Source organism: Eurypyga helias, unplaced genomic scaffold (assembly GCF_000690775.1).
Source record: "Eurypyga helias isolate BGI_N326 unplaced genomic scaffold, ASM69077v1 scaffold34783, whole genome shotgun sequence".
Taxonomy (NCBI): domain Eukaryota; kingdom Metazoa; phylum Chordata; class Aves; order Eurypygiformes; family Eurypygidae; genus Eurypyga; species Eurypyga helias.
Window position 1 is genome coordinate 20,891 of NW_010241164.1, and position 21,560 is coordinate 42,450.

Consider the following 21,560-nt stretch of genomic DNA (forward strand, 5'->3'; position numbering starts at 1 on the left):
GAAAGGGAGTAAAACCAGAAAGAGGATGGATACAAGAGAGAATCGGAAAGCAGATGGAAGACAGTAGAAGGAGGAACATCTGGTAATATATGTTACAACAGGTGGGAGGGAGGCGAGATGAGAAGCGTAAGTGGAGGCATTTCGGTGAGGAAAGCGTAAGAAGGAACAGCCGACAGCACGGGCCTAGAAGATATCCAAAGAATAACTGGGAGATGGAGGGCATTGTAAAAGGAAGAAAATGAATGGAGGGGTGTGCAGAGGAGTTGAAAACACAGGTGTAAAAATGCACATTAAACAGCAAGGGGCTGAACCAGCACGCAGCTACATTAGGAGACAGGAGAGGGTAAGGACGTGTTCGTCCTCTCTTAAGAGCCTTCTTGTGCATCGGTTCAGAGCTGAGTTTTCTACCAGTTGAAAGAAACTGGCTAGAGCTCCCTCTGAAGGCAAACAGTGAAGAGATCCTGTTGTTGCATGTGCCAATTTCATACATCTTCAGGAATGATCACAGGGTACTTCAGCCCCACCTGGACTGATTACCGCATACACAGAGGGTGCGTGGCCCTCTGAAAGCTTATTTCACACCAGCCTTTGTGGCCAAGAGCGAAGCCAATTACAGCCAAACCAGGAGCAAAAACTGAAAGCAGGAAGGCAGACCAGGCAAGAGAACACCTGGAGTGCATTTTGAAGCTGAGATAGAAGCAAGGAAAGGAGAATAGAGTGATCTGCGGGGAATAGGATGGCCAGTACCACCTTATGTGTCGGCTCCACACCAGTCCTGCACCTCTTTTTTTGCTTGGTGGGGACTGCATCCCCTCCCAGAAACTCACATTACTTACAGGAAAAGCAGAGGGTGCAGTCACCTTAAGCTGTTAGTCCCTCTCTGCTCTGTGCATCAGCTCCGGAAGGCAGAAAGATGAAGCCACCGTGGGTTTCATAGTGAGCTCAGTTGGCTGCTTCTCCTTCAGCAGGTACCAGAAAACACAATGGGGGCAGTGGCACTGAAAGGGAGTGCCCCAGGAAAATGATTATAGTTTCATGGATTTGTCTCTTAGCCCTAGAAAAGGCATGAAGAGGGCTGGAACAGTGTTATTTCACACTGTCCTCCATAAGGAGGCATTTCACCCTCTCCTCTCCCTTCTACAAGGGGAGCAGAGCTTCCTTTGGAGCTCTTCCTTTGGAACTCTTCCTTTGGAGCTCACATAGCGGGCACATTCAAAGCTGAATTTCATGCTCTGAAATGTTTGCATTTAATTTGACTCATGTAGTTTTCCCTGGAAAGCCACATATTTTTACTCCGGTGTAAAAATATGCAGATATGTTTTTATCTCATATTAGGTGACACTAAATTACCTAGGAATATTTTGTAACCTGCTAAGATCCTTAAGACTCAAACGTCCAAGGCATATTAAAAAGAATCTGAAAAGAAAATCTCATTAATTCTCAAATGACCCCTCATAACTTATCTAGAGGCTGGGCTGAAAACTACTTTTAGCCACTTGTAACAGTCCTTCTAGAACAGGGGGGGTGACCTTATTCTCTCTATTAACTTGTGAAACTGAATGACATCTTCTGGTTGAAGAAGAGTCCGGGTTCAGCCTTGACTCAAGAACAAAAATCAAGTGCAAAAAAATGAGAATAAGTGAGAAAAGAAGGTAGTTTGGAAAGGTGGTACAGATGTAAAGGTAACGGAATGAGACAAACCTGGGGAAGAAGACAAGGCTCTGGAGGGAACCAGGGTATTGCACAGATGGGCAAAAACTCATTTGCTGACACTTGATAGCTTCAACCTTACTTGTCTTAGAGCTCAGCGGTGCAGCTGGAGTGAGCCTGCAGCACGGTCCTCTCACACTGGGGAAGGAAGATGACTGTGGGTGGGTTTAGATCTGAGGCATGGCATTCATCTGACTTTATTTGATGGAAGATGTATTTATGAGGTTGCCTAGGTTCCATTTTCTTCATAATTACTAAATACAGCCAGCAGCAACATTTTCTCGGTGCTATCTACCAGCTATTCTTTAGGATCAGTGATTTTTAACTTTAGTGCAAAAGGCAAGGTGGTGCTGCTGTCCTTGCCCCTCCTGCTATCCACACGGATAAAAATGAAGCACTCCTTTACCTGTGTGGAGCTACTGCCAGGGGGATGTCTTCAGTTCCAGCATGGAGGGGACTTCACACCAATCACCCACCGGTCTGGACATGCTGCCCCTCGGCCCACAGCAGTGAAAAGGGTTGAACCATCCCACAAAGGTAATCCTGGAGGGGATGAAACTGGCAACCCCGTTTTCATCCTGTATGCAGATTACTGATTTCATGTATCTCTGCCTGTTAGACCGAGGCGTTTTGAAATAGAAGGTTGGCAGAGGTACCTGAAACAAATACAGTTGATAATAACCTGAGTCCCACAGGCAGCCCTGTCAGCTAATCAGTGTATAGAAATAACCCTTCGTATGTACTTTGCACGTCATACAGGAATAACGTACTCCCAGTGCTGTCAAAAAAAATTCCCTTGTTAACTGTCAGCTACCAAACTAGCAGAATGTTAAATACCCACTTCTGCCAAGTCCTTAAGCACCACGGTCATAGAGGGCTTCCAGGATTCTTCAGTGGTGACAAATGGTTGGCCGTGACGTGCTAATTTATGCTGACCGATGTGAAGTCAGCTTACTGTGATAAAATATCCATTAAAGAACCGAAAGAATAAATGAAGATGAATAAATGATTGGAGGATCTGGAGCAAACAGCGCCAGAAGACTCCCTGCCATGGAAAAGACATGTTCTCATCTTACTGTCAACCAATCTATCAACACTTGGTGTCCGCTCCCACTTATCACCCGTCTTCCAGTCCTTGCTCCTTTCCCGCATTAGGAAAAACTCCCCACACCTGAGTGGCTGATGAAACCACTCCTCTGTTTTCATCTGAAAGGCTGAAATGCTGCCTGTTTTGGTGGGTGAAACCCTGAACTGGTGTTAGTGATAGAGTTCTCTACAACAAGCTTACCCATCAACAACAAATCTGGTCAGTCTCAGGGAATGTCATCTCCCATTGTACTATCTGCCTCTCCAGAAAGCTTCCCCCAGGAGCTTCTTTTAACTCCTGCACCCACTGATATCCTGGGACACGCTGGAAGACCTGTAAGCCTATCTCTCCACAAATGCAACTGCGGCTTAGGAGAAAGAACACGCAGATCTTTAACCATCAGACCTCCAATTTATAGACTTGGCTTCAGGTTTGTCCTCTGTAAATCCTCTTTCCAGCCAGCAATAAATACAGCCTAGTTCTGATTCTTCCCTTAATGTCTTTATTTGTTATGCTTTAGGAGAAATTTACCAAGATTTTCCAAACAGAAAACAAAACAATAACTCTTTGTCGGTACAATCCTCAGGATACAACTATCTGAAAAGCATCTTTCAGGGTTGCGATTAACCAAATCAAGAGAAAAGTCGAAACCTTAAGACGCGCAAAAAGGAATTCCCATGCAGAAACAATCTTGCAGAGTAAGTCTCCGCTGAACCTGTGGGACACCGTTTCCTACCGAGGAATGGCACAGAGCTGATAGGGAGGTGGCTTCATTGTGCTCCCAAAAACAAACTTCGTATTGACTTCCTTGGCTCCCTCTGGCAGGGTGAACGTGAAGGCCTGCAGCAGCGTGGAGAAGACAATGAAGAGCTCAACCCTTGCCAACAGCTCTCCCATACACACGCGGTGCCCTGCGGAAGGAGAGAAAAGGCAATCAGCCAAAGGGTCTCCATCACACCTCCCTTTCTGATCTGCTCGGGGGTTTTTGTTTCTTTACTTGTTTTCTACAGTCTTGGTCCTTTTTTCTTAACCGGCTCGGTTTCACTTCACTGATCTGGAACTGGAAGGCTGGTGGTATTGCCACCAAAAGCTTTAATCTACATTTACAGCAGGCAGCAAGACATTAGAGAAAGGATCACCAGGGTTGCACAGCTTATATTTACCGTCGTTCTAGCATTATGCATTTTGCTGCTACTGTTTGGAGATCCAGACCTCTCCTCCAAGAGAACCTGGATCTGTCTTCCAAGAGAAACTTTTCTATGCCTCATTCCTTCTCTTCCTGTCTTTTCAACATACATTTGGACTTCTCTCTTCCTGGAGAACTCTGGGACAGCGGGATGTGTTTATACACCTATTTGTAGATGCCTTCCCAGTTATGCTGGGGAATAAACGGACCTTAAGTTGCTCTCACATGGAGTAAATACAATCCCTGTTCAGTGCACATACCTATTGAAAACGGTAAAAATGCTTCTCTGTTTACAAAGTTTCCATCTTTATCCAGAAAGTGGCCTGGGTTGAACTCATCAGGTGTCTCCCATTTTCCAGGATCAGACAGAACAGAGTCAATATTTGATAAAATCGTGGTGTTCTGAAAAAAAGGAGCAGCAGCTTCGGTTCTGTTCTATTGTTCATATTCATCAGGTAAGCAAATAATGACGAAGGAGCAAAGAATTTCAAGTCCCTTTTTAAAGTCTCCTTTTTTCAAAAATGAGATCAAGCTTTAAAGCTTTTCATAAGGAGTTTAAACTTTTGAGAATGTTGCAACTTCCTTTCCTTCATTACTCGCTGTCAGTAAGTTCAAAACCATAAATGGTTAGGATTTTATAATGTTCATATTGTTAAAATGTGTTGCTTTTATTCTTCCTATTCTCGCTAAGTATTTTTATTACTTACTCAGCTTTCGAGTTACAGAATATCATGAGCATCAGTTTCATCTTTCCCTCTGTTACTCTATAATTTCTGCAATACCAGAGTTGCTTTGAGCAAATTCAGGAAAAAAGAAATGAAAATGAAACTACATGAAAAGCAGTGATGGGAGAATATTTAGAAACAAGCCCTCATGTACCTTTCCATTACAAAACTTGAAAATACATTTTCAAGCTTTATTATAACATTTATTACAACATTTGCAAAATACTGCATTTAAAAGCTTGTGATAGGAAAAGAGTTACAAATTTCCAACTGTTTCAGTAAAACCTTTTTCTCCATTTTTTGATGGCCTCTGTTCACAGGCTGAGAAGCTGTTTCGACAAAGCACAGGGCTGAGATATTGCTGGGAATCGATATATTTATGTCCAGCCACCATTCAGCAGAAATAGCAGCCTGAGACCCTACCAACAGCTAGGACAGAGCGCACACAAACCACGACACCGGGTCAAAGGCCAGCCCTAGAGACAGCCGTAGCGCCGGGGCACTGCTGGAGCAGACAGGACACTGGTTGGTGTCACTAGTCAGGAAAGCCCTCAGAAGCCTTTCCAAACGCACCTACGGCACCTAACACCCACTAATATCAGGAGCCCTCAGCCACAGTTGCTTTTCAACGAAATGAACAACTAAATGAAAAGAAGCTGAGAAAGGACAATGTTTTGAGAATCATTGGTGGCTTCAATGGTTCAAAAGTCACGATAAATGAGTTTTCAAAACCGTTACAAGTGTACCAGACATCAGATATGCAGATACGCAGCATATTTGTACCTTTGGAACGGGAAATCCCAGCAGCTGTGTGTCCTTCACGCTCTGTCTGGGAAGTGCAATCAAGACGATGTTACTGTATCGCTGGATCTCGTGAATTACAGCGTTTGTATAGGGCAACTTTTTTCTGTCCTCATAGCAAATTAAATGGGAACAACCCAGAACAGCATCCAGCTCCTTCTGGACTTTCTCTAAGGAGGAATATTCAGCTTTAATTATACAACAAACAATCCATAAATGCTATACCTGTGATTTTTCCTATTGCTTTTTACAGTGAGAATAACATCCAACAAGATAAAAAAGGTGTTTTATAAAATAAGAATGCCTTCCATACAGATGATCCGAACAGCGTTTGACATGGAAGTGGTGTGCAGTTTGCATACCCCTATAATGCTCCAAAGATAATCATAGCAGACAAAGTTGTTCTATAAGAATGTTTAGGTTCCTGCTCCATTGGCTCTGGGGTAGTTTGTAAAAAGACTTTTATCAATATTTATTTTAAGAGGCAGGGAATCAACTGGAAAATGAAATACTGATGATGTCTTAGGAAACCAGTTTAATACCTGATCAGTGATTGTTCTTCACTCAGAACCACATAGATTGTGCTTGTCATCTGTGCACAGCCTAATTGCTGTCCTGTAATTACCTGCCTTGGGAAGCACTTACACAAATTCATTTTTCTAAAGGGCTGGCTTTATTTTGTCTCTTACAATCTGAGGTAAAAGGGTAATTTCTGATTAATTTCTGAGCTGAAACGGCCTGATTAATAGCACAGCCTTTATCATCGCAGTTAGGTTGACCCTACGCATCAGGGAACTTAAGGTTGTTTTAATGAATCCTGAGAGGGTGAAAGATCATGTTGTGAAAATTCAGTGTGTGCAATCCAGTGTCAGATTTTGAAGAGCTGTTACGTAACAACAATGGGAGATCCTTTCTCCTTACCACTGTCTCCATTTTCCTCTTGTCAGCCTCCTGCTGTGCCTGGTACTCAGCTTAAACTCTCAAAGATGAGACCTTTGAAGCAATTTTTATACCTTTAAATCCTTCCTACGCTGGACACTCTGACTCTGTCTTTTCACTTATTTTACTCTGCCAACCTATATCTTTCTTCTGTGAATATCATCGTTAAAAGCATACAGCTTCAAGCTACTCACCCCAATCTTTTCTTATGTATCTATTGATATGTAGATACCTGTGTTGGAAGTGTTAGGCTTCATGCAAAAACCACACATATTAGCAACCTCCCACTGTACTGAAATTATTTCTGCTGCAAAGAAGCCAGGAGCATGTCAAAGAGTAACAGTCTCAACAGGGTTGAGAAGAATGACCTGAAGACTCCGCCTTGACCTCAGGGGAAATCTAATCATTACTGTCAGTGGAAAGGCAACAGTGCAATTTATCTCATCCGAGACTAGACTCCCCCACCTGATCAGGTGAGTCACACCCTGCATTCGGTAGAGACCGCTTAAAAAATGAAACTTAAAATGACTGGCCTCTGTGTTAGAAAGGATACAACAAGGAAGAGATACATGCAGTTCATCTGATCCATACCCTAACAATTAGTTCCTCTACTATTCTTTGAACAAGCTCTACTACTACTTGAACACGTATAATTTCTAAAAAGTTGCAGAACTGTTTGGTTGTGCTTACCTTGAATATCAGGATAAACCACCATATAGAGCAATGCCCAACGTAAAGTGGTGGCTGTAGTTTCTGTACCTGCCAGAAAGAGGTCAAAAATAGTCTGCATCAAATTTTCTTCATCGTAAGTAGAATCAGCTTCTCCTTTAGTCTGCAGATATGAATTGGAAAGAACAAGTTATGGCACACACACAAAAAATAAGTAAACCACCTTGCATCTCAGGAATATTTACTACTATCCAAAGTGGAAAAAACACCTAAAAATTCAAGAGCTAGAAAATAAAACTTTCTGAATAATATGAAGACAAGTTCTAATATTCTCCAGTACATTTGTCAACCTATCCTATCCACATACACATTTTGTTCTTCAGCCAAGACAAAGTTATTAATCACACAGGCTTCCTACTTCTGCTGCAAAACCCACCCTAAGTAATTTCTGGTTGTACCTGATCCATAGGCAGATCCATCATTATTGCGGTTATAGATAATCTACCTGTAAATCTACTTACATGATTACTTCATCCTCCTCCTGCCATCTCTTAGTGTCAGCTTTTTAAAATTCATCTACCCTCAAAAGCTTTTCTATGGAGAAATTGCATACTTCTAGATTTGTGCTAGGCATCACTATAATCAACGGAGCACTTAAAATCCCCTGCAGTTAGTGGAGCGCAAGAAGAGTTCAGAGATACTCACTTTAGCTATCTCATCCAAATAGTAATCAATAAAATCTTGATTTTCATCTGTTTTTTCTTTTTCTTTGTGGCTTTCAAGTTCCTTTGCTAATAGACCATTCACAAAATTTACGCTGGATTTAAACTTTTTAAGTGGTGTTAGGAAAACGTTTGCAAACCAGGGAAATAGTTCATGCACCTGTAAAAGAGATATTTTAGATATCAGCAAGGTAAATTTGAATCTAAATACAGGCTTTTGGGTAGTGGAAAAGCAAATGAAAGACACTGGTGACTGCGTCTTCATCATTACATTGAAGGGATGGTGCCTATCCCATGGTTCCTTAAAGCCTTTCTTAATCCCATTTTTCCCCTGGAGCAGAATTTTCTCTAGTCATTTCCCTTCCTTTTTTCCCCTTTTTACAGATTGCACCATGTCCTTCCAGTTCACAGGATTACTGCAGCCTAAATGATGCATAAGGTCATACCTCTTGAGCCCACCTACGTAAATGGCAGCTGCAGGACAACGATTTATCTTCCCACACACCTACTCAGGTTTCTGGCTTGTACTTCTTCTTCATCCTACTGCATAACTTTGCTTAAAACTACCCTGTCCGCTGACCCAGAAAGCAGGTTAGTACAGACCATAGTTACAGGATGGTACATCCCTGTGAAAGCACCGTGGAGAGCAGGGCAGAGTGAAATATTGGACCAGGATGTTTTGTTAGCTGTGGACACACTAAAACGAGTTTCTAAGAACAGCTTATACAGAAACCTACTGAGAGCAGTTTGGAAATAGCTGGTCCTGTGTTTACCCTGATTAGAAGATAGCTTAGGAATCATTCCACCTGCATCTTTTGGGAAAGAAAGTCATAAGTAACTTTATTTTATTTCTTTCTCTCTTTTTTTTTTTTTTTTTTACTAAAAGTATCAAATAAATTCTCAAATTCTTGAGGACCTTGACGACAGCCGTTTCTGGTTAGTAAGACATGGCAGAACTCATGCAAGATGCAAAGCCAGAGGAGTTCTGCGGAAGCAGGCTGCCCCGTACATTGCAAACCGCCTTGTTGGCTGTACGCAGGACTGTGGTTCCCATTCACGAACCGTCCTGGGTCGGGGTAATCTGGTCCACTGCAGTCACAGAAGCAAGACAGCAATTCTTTCCGTCCAATGGACCAGATGTTAGGAGCTGCTGTCCTGAATGGAGACAAATGCCATCCAGCAGCTAAAGGAGAGTGACTTCCAGCGTGTGTTACTAAATCCTCATAAGGACATGCGGAGGTGGTACAGGTGTGGCTGCCAAAACTATTGGAAAAAGCTGCCATTAAGCAATTTCTTGATATGTAACCTCTGCGTGAAACAGTTGCTCTACTTAAGCATCTACGAAGTTAGCTAACAGTAGTGAAGGAAGTAGTAAAGACCGTGTGCACTGGCAGCCCAGAAAGCCAACCGTATCCTGGGCTGTACCAGGACAACCGTGGCCAGCAGGTCGAGGGAGGGGATTCTCCCCCTCTACTCTGCTCTGGTGAGACCCCACCTGGAGTGCTGCATCCAGCCATGGAACCCTCAACATCAGAAGGATACTGACCACTTGGAGCGAGGCCAGAGGAGGCCACGGAGATGATCAGAGGGCTGGAGCACCTCTGCTATGGGGACAGGCTGAGAGAGTTGGGCTTGTTCAGCCTGGAGAAGAGAAGGCTCTGGGGAGACCTTATAGCACCTTCCAGTACCTGAAGGGGCTACAAGAAAGATGAGGACTGGCATTTTGGCACGGCCTGTTGCAACATGACAAGAGGTAATGGTTTTAAACTAAAAGCAGGTAGATTTAGTCTAGATATAAAAAAGAAATTTTTTAGGATGAGAGTGGTAAAACCCTGGCACAGGTTGCCCAGAGAGGTGGGAGATGCCTCATCCCTGGAAACATTCAAGGTCAGGTTGGACAGGGCTCTGAGCAACCTGAGCTAGTTGATGTCCCCCTCTGCAGTGAGCAATGGCCTTGAAAGGTCCCTTCCAACACAAGCTATTACCAATATCACTCTTAACATTTGTTGACAGTCATATGATTTTGTATAGTGAAGAAAGTCACTTGGTCGTACAGAATTTAAGATAAGCCTATTTCAGATTTTTTCCGATACTTTTACCTGTGTTTTACCCCTGAGTTTCAGTTACAGTTTCAAACACTGGAGTGGTGCGGGTAAGCGCTTTTGCAGGCAAGTCCTTTGTACACCTCCCAGACATTAGCAAACCTGTATGTTTCCAGCCCTGTCCACCAGACATGGGAAATTTCTGTGCTATGACGAAGTGTAAACAATTGAAACAAGTTTTGAACTAGGCATCTGGAATTACTGTTCCAGTCCCTACTCCAGCAATTTCAGGTGTGCTAGTATTTGTTTTTGTTATGAAAGTAACAAGCACATTGCCTTTGTCATTATCTACATAAAGTAAACAAACAAACAAAGAAAAACATTTTCCTCACAAAAAAAGAGAAGCTGTTCGCAAATGCCGTTATGGTATCAATGGATTCAATCAAGCGGTGAAAATTTTCGTCATCGTTAGACAAGCGATGTCCAAAAATCACAGAACAAATCACATTTGAGACAGCTTGAACAACAGGCATAGAGGGGTCCAGAGGTTTTCCTGTGAACACAGTGAACAGCATTCACCATTAACACTTACTGTTCCTGCTTTTCCCCGTGAAATGAGAGCTGGTAATGTTTTATAAACACCTTTGCTGTTAATTAGATGGCTGGATGGCAAATTGCAATTTATTGGTAAAAGGCTTGAGTAAAAAGTAAGTTCAGACATCTAAAGCACACTGTTGGTTTAAAAAAGGCAAGACTGCTGGTAGGAATGGTAGTGAAATGAGTAGCAGCAACAGCAGTTGTAAAAATACCCAGATTTCACAGAACCTTGGCATCAGTAGCGCTCATGTTTGGCAGTAACCAGGGTACAAAAAGGCTCTGCTGAGACACTGTGTGAATAAGGAGGTGAGTTGAGAAGAAAACCGCCTTCTACTCTTTGCTCATATCCTTTACACCTGAATAACAGAATACCTGAGCGGACCTCTAGATTCACCCCGCTATCCAGCAGCACCACCTGGGCAGAATTCTGCAAGGGTTGTGCAGCCTTGGCCACAGCTTTTGGCATTCCACACCTTGTTTTTCTTCTCTGCGGAGGGTTACGGGGTGTCGATACTCACGTTGTGACTCTTTGCTGTTACCCTGGTTCTGTGACCATGAATAACGTAGAACTGAGAGGTGATAACACCGACAGAGAGGGATCACGGAGTCTCAGCTCTAAGTTCATACTGAGGGGTTCCACACACATTTCTGCAAGGAAGTGTCTCACGCCGATCATACAATACAGACCTTTGAGACCCAGCTCTGCAGGTACACTTTAAATCCATCTTTGTAATCTAATAGTTTCAAAAGCTACAGGTGACCCATTCTTCAGCAAAATCACCCATGGCACAGACTGACCCACGTACTGAGTCACATACCGTTTGTCTTTCGGAAGTACTCCACCAGGTGACAGGCTTCCTCTTGTAGTCGATACTCTTGGTCTTTTTTCCCTACTCCCAATTTCCTCATCGTTGCAAGTCCAAAACGCCTCTGTTGCTTCCAGAGATGACCATTAGAAAACATAACACCTAGGATCGTAATGAACAAATGCTGTTAAAGCTTTAAAAACTAATGAAATGATACAGTGAATGTGTCAAAGAAGCATCTCTTTTATTCTAATTTTTCCAAATTTTTGCCAGCAGTCCAGCAGCATTCCTCTTTCCTCTCCTCTCTTCTAGTTTAGTCATCTATCCCTGCATAGAAACTCTTACTATAGCTATATTCTGCCATTATTGTTCTGACAGAATCATGAAAAATGTTCATAAAGCTCATTAAAATATTAACCTTTTTTCCACTGTAAATTAAGAACTTGGAGGCTCTAAATCAGTTTCCAAAACCAGGGTTAGAACACACAAAAAGGAATTTGTGAAAATAATAATTACCATTTCCACGAGTCAAAATATGAAAGCCATTGCACATTGGCCTTCCAGCAACATCTTCAGAATGGACAGTCAGTCCTTCCTTCACTGCCTGAAACCCTTGCAGGACAACTACAGGAACGTTTGAAAGCCACAAGGTGAAGACGTTACCATGAATTTTGGCCATCTGCAGAACAAAGCAGCATCAGAACAACAGGGGCGAGAACCAGTACATTGAAACCAAACAAGACAAACAAGATCGTTGCCCTTGGCAGATGCCCCAACGATGACTGGCCTGGAGAAGAGAGAATCAAACTTATTCTTACATATCGTACAGCTTGAAGTCAGGTTTCTGCCCAAAGTCTCACTTACTAAAGATCCAGATGTTCCTAAAATGTCAGGCTGCCAACGTCTGTGATGTTATTTATCACATCTTACAATTCAAACGCAGGACTAGCGGAGTACAAAATGTTGCTGCCTGGGCACAAACCAGAGGGAGCAGATATGCACATTGAGCAAAACATTTACACGCATGTGCTTGCACATCTGTTTTCAACTTCATTTTTCTAAGGATTAAACCATGGCTTTTGAAGCCTTGGGATGAGCAATACTACTCTTCAGGTTCCAGAGGTCAGAAATAGAAGCAAACACCACAGACATGCACCGGCTATGATTTTATGTTGTGGAGTCAAATCACTTTGCCTCGAAACATGCAACTTGGAAGAAGAGAACTGGCAGGACAGGGAAGAACCAGGGAAAAGGAAGGTTGAGAACAGAGTGAAAGTGAGGTGCTATTACTTACATATTTAAATACCAGATATTTAATACATATGTATGGGGAATACAAAACGCTAGGATACAAATCCTAGAAGTGCTGTGCATTACAACTGGACTTAGAAAACAGTTTGAGCATAGGCACACTGAACTAGTTCAGCTCATTAAAAACTCAGACTCAGCAGACTGAAATCTCTTGTGGAAATCTGACCAAATTGTATGTCAGAAAAAAACCCCAAACCATTATTCTAAGATATTTTGAAATAATCTGTTGAATAAATATTTAAAAACTGACCCTTTCAATCCTGGAAACACACAGCAGCTATTTCATGAGATATTTAGAAACCGCCAGCGTAACAACAGGACACACACTGATATGCAAAAGACTGCACAAAATTAAAGACTCTGCTTTAAAATGTATGTTTTTCCTACGTGTAAGGCAGGAATATTATCATCAGTATTGCATTGTTCATCTGCACGTCAGGTTTTAATGACATGTTTCCTAGTAAGCTGGAAATTTTCATACCAAAAGCCAGGTATTTTAATGATCCCCACCTATTTTCAAATTTATGGAACTTAGAGTAAATCCCTCTGTAGCTCTCAAAGTAAAACTATGTTAAACACTCACATTTACTTTTCAATCATCTTACAAGTCCATTAATTAATTGCCCAAAATACATACATTTTTAAGGAGCTCGTGATGAATTCGGAATTTCATCTGCAGCAGATTTCCGAAGAAGGGGTATGGAGTTGGCCCAGGAGGAAATTGTCTTCGTATCCATTGGAATTTCAGGAACTGCAGGAAGAGCAGAGATACCACAAGAAGTACCAGCATCGCACTTACAGGTAACATTTCACTTCTGATTTATGAAGCTACGTTGTCTCCGAAAAGCTGCTGCACAGACAGAGGATAGATCCACTTTATCTTATTTTGCTGGTACTTCTCTAAAAAAAAAGGTGTTGAGGCTTCGGTGTCTCTCAGTCCTCCCCTCTTTATCACTTTACTTCCCCAACCCAGAGAATGAAGCGTTCTTATTTCTAAGCATATATGACATCATTCCATTATATTGCAGCTAAGTCTGACAATCATTGGCTCTTCAAGGGGGACAAAATGCAGGGTAATTATATGCCTCCTTGTGTCATGACAATCGCTGTGACAAAAGTCCCAGCCCACAGTCCTGGTTTCATAAAAAGCCTCTTGCAAGAACAGGGAAATAAAAGTTTTCCCTGGGGGTTGGCTACACACCCAAGGCCAGTGGGATTACCGAAAAGCTGAGGCTCATCAGTAGCCAGCACGTGCATCAACCGCGTGCACTGCTCCCTCACCCACCTCGTACTATTGCTTGAGCATGATGTTCTCTGCTATTCCTTTAGTATTTTAGTTTCCCTCATGGTTTAAATTGTAAGCAATTTGGGAGACGGCTGGACCTTTCAGTTTTGTGCCTAAAGCACATAAACCAAAAGAAAGACTCTAATCTGTCGTTGGGTAACAAGAGTTTGATGGTTAGAGTGGCATAACACCTCCTTGTTCAGCTGCACAGATAAGCGGGGCTGCAAGGGCTTTGTGAGCAAGTAGAAAGCAAAATTCCTCCACCCCCTTCCAGCTGCCTCTCAGCTAATTCCCACCGTATCGCCTGCAGCAGGAGTCAAGTTGACACGCAACTGCCTTTGTGAGCTGCTTGCACAAGTGCTCTCCTGCAAGTGAGCAACTCCATCTGGGACCTGTGGATTGCTTTTTCCCTTATGGAGGTAGAGCCGACGTGTCTGCAAAGGGTGTCATCTGGGACAACACAGCTTTGGCATGGCTCAGCTCCGGCTCGGGAACACCGCTGGCTTAGTGTCAGCTCATCTGGCTTGGGTGGGAGCACGCGGCACTCCGGGAAGTCATCTAGATGGCCTAGTGGCTCACGTGCCAGGCTTACAGAGCTGGCACAGCTGAAAAAAGACAGCATAGACAGTGATTTCCTGCAGATTTTTGTCACGAAAATTGCTCTGGTTGACTGGCTGTTTGGCATCCAGGATATGTGCTTAACTTCCTGGGATTTTCACCCCGGAGGTGCGCAAAAACACCAGCCGCAGGTGCCCAACTCCTGCACGCAGAGAGGCACCATCGAGGCTGGTATCACGGCTTCACCTCCCAGAGAGCCCACAGCCACGGGCACAGCTGTTATCCTGCAGATATCCTGCAGTTATCCTGCAGATATCCTGCAGATTCTCATGCTCCCAGCCCACCTGGGTAGGTGTCAGCCTGACACGGGGACCAAGTCCACCACAAGCCATGCTCCAGATCTCCGAGGATATCCCGCAGAGCCACCCGCGTTGGACAGGGGCAGGGGGAGACTGCGAGGATCAGCCCAGGATCCGCACGAGTCCTGAACGGCACGGTCTCTGCTGGGCTCCGCACGGTTTGTGGCCCAGGGCACCTACGCTACATGGACTGCAAGACCTATCGGTGACACCTTTCCCCAGTGTCGTTACTCTCAAGGGGTGACCAAAAACCAGATTCCACACGTATCGCTGGGAGAAGGGAAGCGAATGTGTTCGCGGCACGAGGCTCGCCCGCCTTGCCCACCTGCAGCCCCACCTGACCCCTCCGTCCCTCTGAGCAGTTCCGTCTGCCTGCTCAGCATCTCCCCCGTCCCTCCAGGCTCACTCCAACTCTGCCACACGCGTCAGCGCGTTCTGGTGCCTGCACCCCACAGCCTAGACACCAACTGCATTGAGAAAGGCAGCCTGTCTTTAGGAGAAGGTGTTAAAGGGGCTACAACTTGCTTTCCTCTTCCTACCAGATGGTGCTGGGGGTCAGGGAAGAGGGAAGCCTGATAAGATGCGTGTATTTGCCACTGTTTCCCTGAGAACTGAATGCCTGGGGAGGCAGGGGTTAGAGCTGGCTGACAGCTCAGCAGAACAGAATCGTATCCTTCTTGCCAGCGAATTCGCCTTTCCCTCTCCCCAAACTGCTGGTCCATTCTTTTCTCTCCCTTTCAGCTCACAGAAAAAAGGATCCTTTGCCCTTTGCTTAGGCTTTTGAACCCAATCACGCTGTGGCCTGTGCCCCGCCAGCCTCAGGGAAGCTTGTCAGCGCCACATTACCTATGTCCCATGCGTCAGACGCGGTTTCAGGAATCATCTCCACCTCCCACCCGCAAAGCAGAGAGCTGCTGGGGTGTCTGCCAGGCAAGCGAGTGCGGGAGCTCACTCTCCCAGGCCAGTAAAAGGATTTAAGGACACGTTCCCTATCCCACCTGCCTGCTGCCTACCCTGAGAAGTGATGCTAGGAAAGCACATCTTTTTAGATACCATCTGAGAGAGATGAACATCAGCAGCTGAAGAGAAATAGGACAGCAGAGGCACGCAAACATGAGGTATAAACAATTGCAGTGAGAACTGGCACAAACACATGCTAACTTTAGATGCCCATCTGAGCTCGTTTTGGCTGTAATAGAGCCTTTACATTGTTGTAACCTGGGATTTGAGTTGCATGTTACAGGAGTTACTATAGCAAGAAATCCTTATTTCTAGCCAGGCGGTGAGCAAGGAGAGGAGTTCATTGCAATGTTAAACCCTAGAACCTGGCCTAAGGGGACCAGGGGTGGCGATTGTCATGGGAATACCTTTAAATTGCTGTAACACAGGATTTGAGTTGCACGTTATAGGAATCACTGCAGCAGGAACCACCTGAACCAACAAAGGAGCAGCTTTACAAGAAACAGTGCCAGCACAGCAGTGACCCCATCCGAGCTGGCTTTGGTGCCCAGGAACTCCACGTGACACGCTCCCTCACCTGTCCTGAGTGATTGTGGAGCCCAAAGCCATGGGCTAATGAACTCAGTGCACGTTCCAGACATCCCACAGGGGTGGCCCACAGACTAGGGGTGTGACATCCGCGTGTAACTCAAGGGGTGGGAAGAGGGAGGTGAGGTTGTGTTGGATATTGTGAGACCCAAGCATGACGTAAATGATGTGGAATAAGGGGTAGACAATATGTTGGTTTTGGCTGGAACAGAGTTCATTTTCTTCACAGTAGCTAGCATGAGGCTATAGTTTGGATTTGGGCTGGAAACAGCGTTGATAACACAGGGATGTCTGTGTGACTGCTGAGCAGTGCTGACACAGGGTCAAGGCCTCTTCTGCTCCTCACATCACCCCACCAGCGAGTGGGCTGGGGGTGCACAAGGGGCTGGGAGGGGACACAAGCAGGACAGCCGATCCCCACTGACCAAAGGGGTGTTCTACATCATATGACGGCATGGTCAGCACATAGAGCTGGGGGAAGAAGAAGGGACATTGAGTGATGGGATTTGTCTACCCAAGTAGAATTTACTGTCATAACCAAGAGTAAACATTCTTTGTCTGAAACAAAGTTTTCTTCTCATATGTTTCTAGATCTCCTCAGTGTATTTATACTTGAGTTTGGTATTTCTAAGAATTGTTTTAATCCAACTCCCAACAAATGTTACAACCCCAAGCAGGAAGAACTGAAAGGAATAGAAAATACAAGAAAGGTGCTGCAAGAGGCAAAACAAAAAAACAAATCAGTTTCTCCCACCTGGTCCTTCCTTTGCAGGCACCAAGCTTTGCTTCCCAAGACTGCCATCAGTCCCTTTAACTGTGCTTTCAGGCATCGATAAAGAGACACAGCTGACCTAGGCTGCTGCACACCACTGCCGTGAAGAGCTCGCCACCCAACAGGCCTGCCTTGCCCACGGCAACGCCTCTCGGACACACTACAGCAATACAGGAAAAACAAACCCACAACGTTTTCAGGTCAGCCCACCGGTCCATTACCGTCCACACCACTTTGTTTCACCAGCAGCAGGGTCCCCTCTGCAATTCTTCGCCGGGGAATACGAGGGGTTTGCTTTCACTTGCAGCCCGAGTCACTAGCCTCGCGCTCAAACGAAGGGTCGCCTTGCTGCAGCCCCGTCACCTCCGGATTCAAGCTACCGTCTGCAGAGGGCTCCCAGCCAAACCAGCCGGCTCACACCTAGCTCCGGCATCCCTCCGCGTTCCCCCACGCAACCACACCAAGGGGCTCTGGCAATGCCCAGAGCCACCACCTCTGGGAAGAGCATTTCTACACCCCGCTCGAGATTTGAGAAGGCATGAGAAGGAGGGGAAAGGCCCCCAGCACCTGGCTTCAATGCTCCTTCTCCCTCCAGTGAGATTCCTGTTGAGTTTCTCGTAAGACCAGACACCGTAATAATTTTCTATTTATTTCATTTGTAATAAAGCAGAAAAAAAATGGACAGAAGCCTTCCAACACAGGAAAACCAGACTATTACTCAAGGCCAGCTTCCCAGACATACAACACAACCAGGATAGATTCACACTGAACTTGAGCTAGAAACGAAAGACACACAAAAGAACAGCACACTAGCAAACCTGTGGCAATCTCTCCTATCTGTACTACCCTGCCACCTGGCGAGGAACGGCACAGATCTGGTAGGGATGGGGTTTCATCGTGCTCCCGAACACAACGTCTGTGTTGACTTTCTTAACTCCTTCTGGTGGAGTGAACTTGAACGTCTGCAACAGGTTGCAGAAGATGATGAAAAGCTCCATCTTCGCCAGCACTTCTCCCAGACAGTTCCGGTGTCCTGCGGAGGGAGAAGGGAAGGGGTCTGTCACCAGCACCTGCTTCCTAGTTTTTCAAAAGTGCACCACTCAGCCTCATCAAGGGGCAAAAGTCTTTGCTGAATTTGGCATTTTCCCCTCAGATTGAACTGAGTGAGCAAATGAGATGTCTGCAGTCCTCCTCCTGTAATCTGCCCAGATTACAGAAACAAACACCAGAGAAGATTCTCAGTAGTTTCACACTTCTTAATCAACAGGACTCCCCGATTCCATGAACTGAGTTTCAGTCTCTGGGTTCCAAGTGAGAATGACGAGGAAGCATCTTTAGGTCCCCTCACAGCTTCCACTTCGTACAGGCTGACTTTTCTTCACTAACAGCAGTGAAAAATCAGAATACAGAGGACATTCTACACCTGACTAGACATTTTCCAACATAATGTTTTCAGTGAAAACAACTTCTTAAGGCAAAAACTTCCCCCAGTTTATCAATTAACTGTGTCCAGGATATAATTTCCCATTAGAGAGAGACGGTGACAGACCCTGAAGTGCAGTGGTTAGGCCATTCAAATGTGAGAAACCCACGTTCAAATCTCTCTTCTGCATGGTTTAGGTCAGGAACCTGAGCCTGACACTTCCACACCTCAGTCAGGGGCTCCGACAACTGGGCTATTCCACCCTGGCATGATCCCCAAGGGTTTCTGTTTGTTTAAGCTTCTATCAAATCACACGCTGGGTGACAAAGTGACTCCAGACACTCCCCCAGGAAAGACATGGCTATCCCAGATGCATCTGACCCAGCTTCAGATTTCTCCACCAATGCATGCTGAATTATTCATACAACACAAACGAGCTCCAGCAGAGCGGCCTGCTACTGAACAGCCGCCACACTAGCAAAACCTGGCATGTGCAGAGCATGATGGAGGAAAACCATGTACGGACCCAAATCCCCAAATTATTGGCAATTCTAGGGTCTCACTTTGACCTCCCCTGCACTTTCACAAAAATCTAAGATCAAGGGTTTATACAATTACCCAACAACTTATTTTTGTAATCAGACATTTTCCTGGGCTGGGAAAACCCTGTGCTCCTACTGTCTGGGATCAAACTCTCTTTGGCCTTATCCGCAATGAAAACAGAACAGAGCTTCGCACTCAGCCTAACCCACGCCAACAGGTTCCGTTATCAGTGCACCTACCTGCTGAGAAGGCCAAGAAGGCCTCTCGGATCACAAAATTTCCATCTTTGTCCAAGAAATGACCAGGGTTGAACTGGTGAGGGGTCTCCCAGTATTCCGGATCAGAAAGAGCCGAGTCTATGTTTACCATAATCATAGTGCCCTGAAAGGAAGATGCCGTTGGCTCAGCTCTGTCTCCCACACATCAGGACACAAGGAAAGGACACAAACAGACTCCAGCTATCATGCAGCACACTGCTGGCCACAGGGAGAGGCAGCAGAAATGAAAGATTACTTTATTAGGAGGGGAAAAAAAAAAAAAATTATTCTCACTCATTTTTTCGTCAGAAAATAAATGTGAAAAGAAACTTCAGTATTTCAGGTTCAGGAATTTCCCTGCTGTATTTCTTTATATCTCCTAGTTTTTTCTCCCCATTCTGTTAGCAAATGCAACAGAAAAGGTGGTCCACAGTTCTTTAGCACCTTATCCTAAATCTAGTTAAATGATTTTCCCACTTTGGTCAAGTTTTGACAGGTTTTGACAAATGACAAACAAAGCACCCTGGAAATTAAACAGAGAATTTCAAGTTATCTTCCTCAAGGTGGAGGTGGGAAATGACCAACACCATGGAGCAGGGGTGTGCAGGAAGGTGCTTCCATGTGTGCCTCTGGGGAGGTTTCACATCGAGGTTTAAGTCTGGAAAAGCAGGACAAGCCGAAGAAGATGGCAGAAGGTTTTTATCTGAGGTTAGGCAGCAGTTCAGAAACTGTGGGGAAACACCTTCCTTATATTTCAGATCTGATGCCAGAGAGGTGGTAATAATAAAACAAAGTTGAGTAGACACTGGGTATTGTCTCAGACATCACCAAGGAACAAAACATTCCATCTCCCATGTGTCCACATGGCAGACAACATCCTGGCATTAACAATCTGCTGCACCTTCCCTGCTGACACCACTGCACATTCCAGAAAAGTCTTCTCTGAGGTCTTTGGAAAGTACAAGAGTTTATAAAGCATTTGAAAATCACAAGCTCTTGGAAAGTAGGACTGCAGCACTCTCACAGAACACTAGTTTAATTGCTGTGAAAGTGTGCTTTGGGCAGGCATTTTCACTCGCTGTCTGTGAGAGAAAGGCACAGGCCATGGGTGGTGGAAAAGTGCTGCCCCCAACGCTCATCTGTCCTGAACTGGAGGCAAAAGGGGCTGGTGGCAAACATGACTGCAAGGAACTTAACTCATGGCCAAAGATCACACTGGGATATAAAGGATATCTGTACCTTTGGAACATGATACCCCAAAACAGTGGTATCCTTCACCGCTTCCCTAGGAATGGTGATTAGAACAATGCTCCCGAAGCGCATGATCTCATGGATCACAGCGTTGGTGTAAGGCAGCTTCTTCCGAAGATGGGAAGGACACAGCACGGCATCCAGCTCCTTCTGGACTTTTTCTAGAAAGGGGGGAGGGATCATTACAGACACAAGAACACTGTTTTGCATGAGAGAGTCTTCATTTCCTTCATGGATTATAGCAGTGATAGAAAAAAATACAGTATGGAAATCATTCATACTTACCACGTCTTAAAATGTAAATTCATCTATACAACTATCTAGTTAGGATTTCACTACAATCTGGTATTTCCTAGTTTACAGGTCCTATGCTCAGACTGTCTTTCCACAACCCCGACAGATTTATTGAGCTTCACGGTTAAAGGAAGGGGAGCGAACTGTCAGTAACGAAAGAGCTTCTTATGCAGAGATCCATTCAGTTACCCGAGCTATGATTTTTACTCCAGCTAAATACAGACTCAGAGCACACTAATCAGCGTGCTGCAAGGGAGCCACCGTGTCAAGGTGATACGCAGACGTAATGCCGACAACTGGAACAGGATTATATTGCCAAACCACCAGTAAGTAACAGCTTACACAACCTCAGAGGGTTCAGGGTCAAATTTCATGCTTAAAAATTAGGATAGTAATCCAAGAGGCATTGTTTGGGTTTCATTTCATCAGAATTGGAATGGGGTGTGTGTGTGCACAGGGCACTGTTCTTCCAGCATTCTAGCACCAAAAGCATGGAAAGAAGGATTTCTAGCTCTAAATCCAAGAGCTGAGAGCAGGTACTTGGCTTGGCAGTTTCACCGCTGAAAGCCCTCTATCACATCACTCATAAATTTTGAAATGAGTGTGCAACTATGCCCTTCTCTGGAATTTTCCAGTCATCTTTTTGTCTTCCAAGTGCAAGTTCCTGCACCTGGG

The 21,560-nt window shown here is 44.7% G+C and overlaps 2 protein-coding genes across 2 annotated transcripts; both read right to left on the reverse strand.

The window, feature by feature from the left end:
- Positions 1 to 3,529: 3,529 nt before the first annotated feature.
- On the reverse strand, positions 3,530 to 13,403 carry LOC104507413 (cytochrome P450 2J6-like). The gene is made up of 9 exons (XM_010148677.1): positions 13,233 to 13,403; positions 11,801 to 11,963; positions 11,297 to 11,446; positions 10,274 to 10,434; positions 7,823 to 7,999; positions 7,139 to 7,280; positions 5,492 to 5,679; positions 4,244 to 4,385; positions 3,530 to 3,708 (listed from the first exon to the last, which is right to left on the reverse strand). The coding sequence occupies exons 1-9, from the start codon at positions 13,401 to 13,403 to the stop codon at positions 3,530 to 3,532; spliced, it is 1,473 nt and encodes a 490-aa protein (XP_010146979.1).
- A 4,556-nt stretch (positions 13,404 to 17,959) lies between these two features.
- On the reverse strand, positions 17,960 to 20,752 carry LOC104507414 (cytochrome P450 2D1-like; the record flags this gene model as incomplete). Its single annotated transcript, XM_010148679.1, has 3 exons — positions 17,960 to 18,150; positions 19,323 to 19,464; positions 20,580 to 20,752. Coding segments are annotated over 3 exons (506 nt in total), but the record flags the coding sequence as incomplete, so codon positions are not given.
- Between the last annotated feature and the right edge of the window lie 808 nt (positions 20,753 to 21,560).

Coding starts and splice junctions, on each gene's coding strand:
- LOC104507413 (XM_010148677.1), bottom strand. CDS start 13,403: ATGTTACCTGTAAGTGCGATGCTGGTACTTCTTGTGGTATCTCTGCTC. Junction 11,447..11,800: donor TATTTTGACTCGTGGAAATG/GTAATTATTATT, acceptor TTACGATCCTAG/GTGTTATGTTTTCTAATGGT. Junction 10,435..11,296: donor GTACTTCCGAAAGACAAACG/GTATGTGACTCA, acceptor CTGTGTTCACAG/GAAAACCTCTGGACCCCTCT.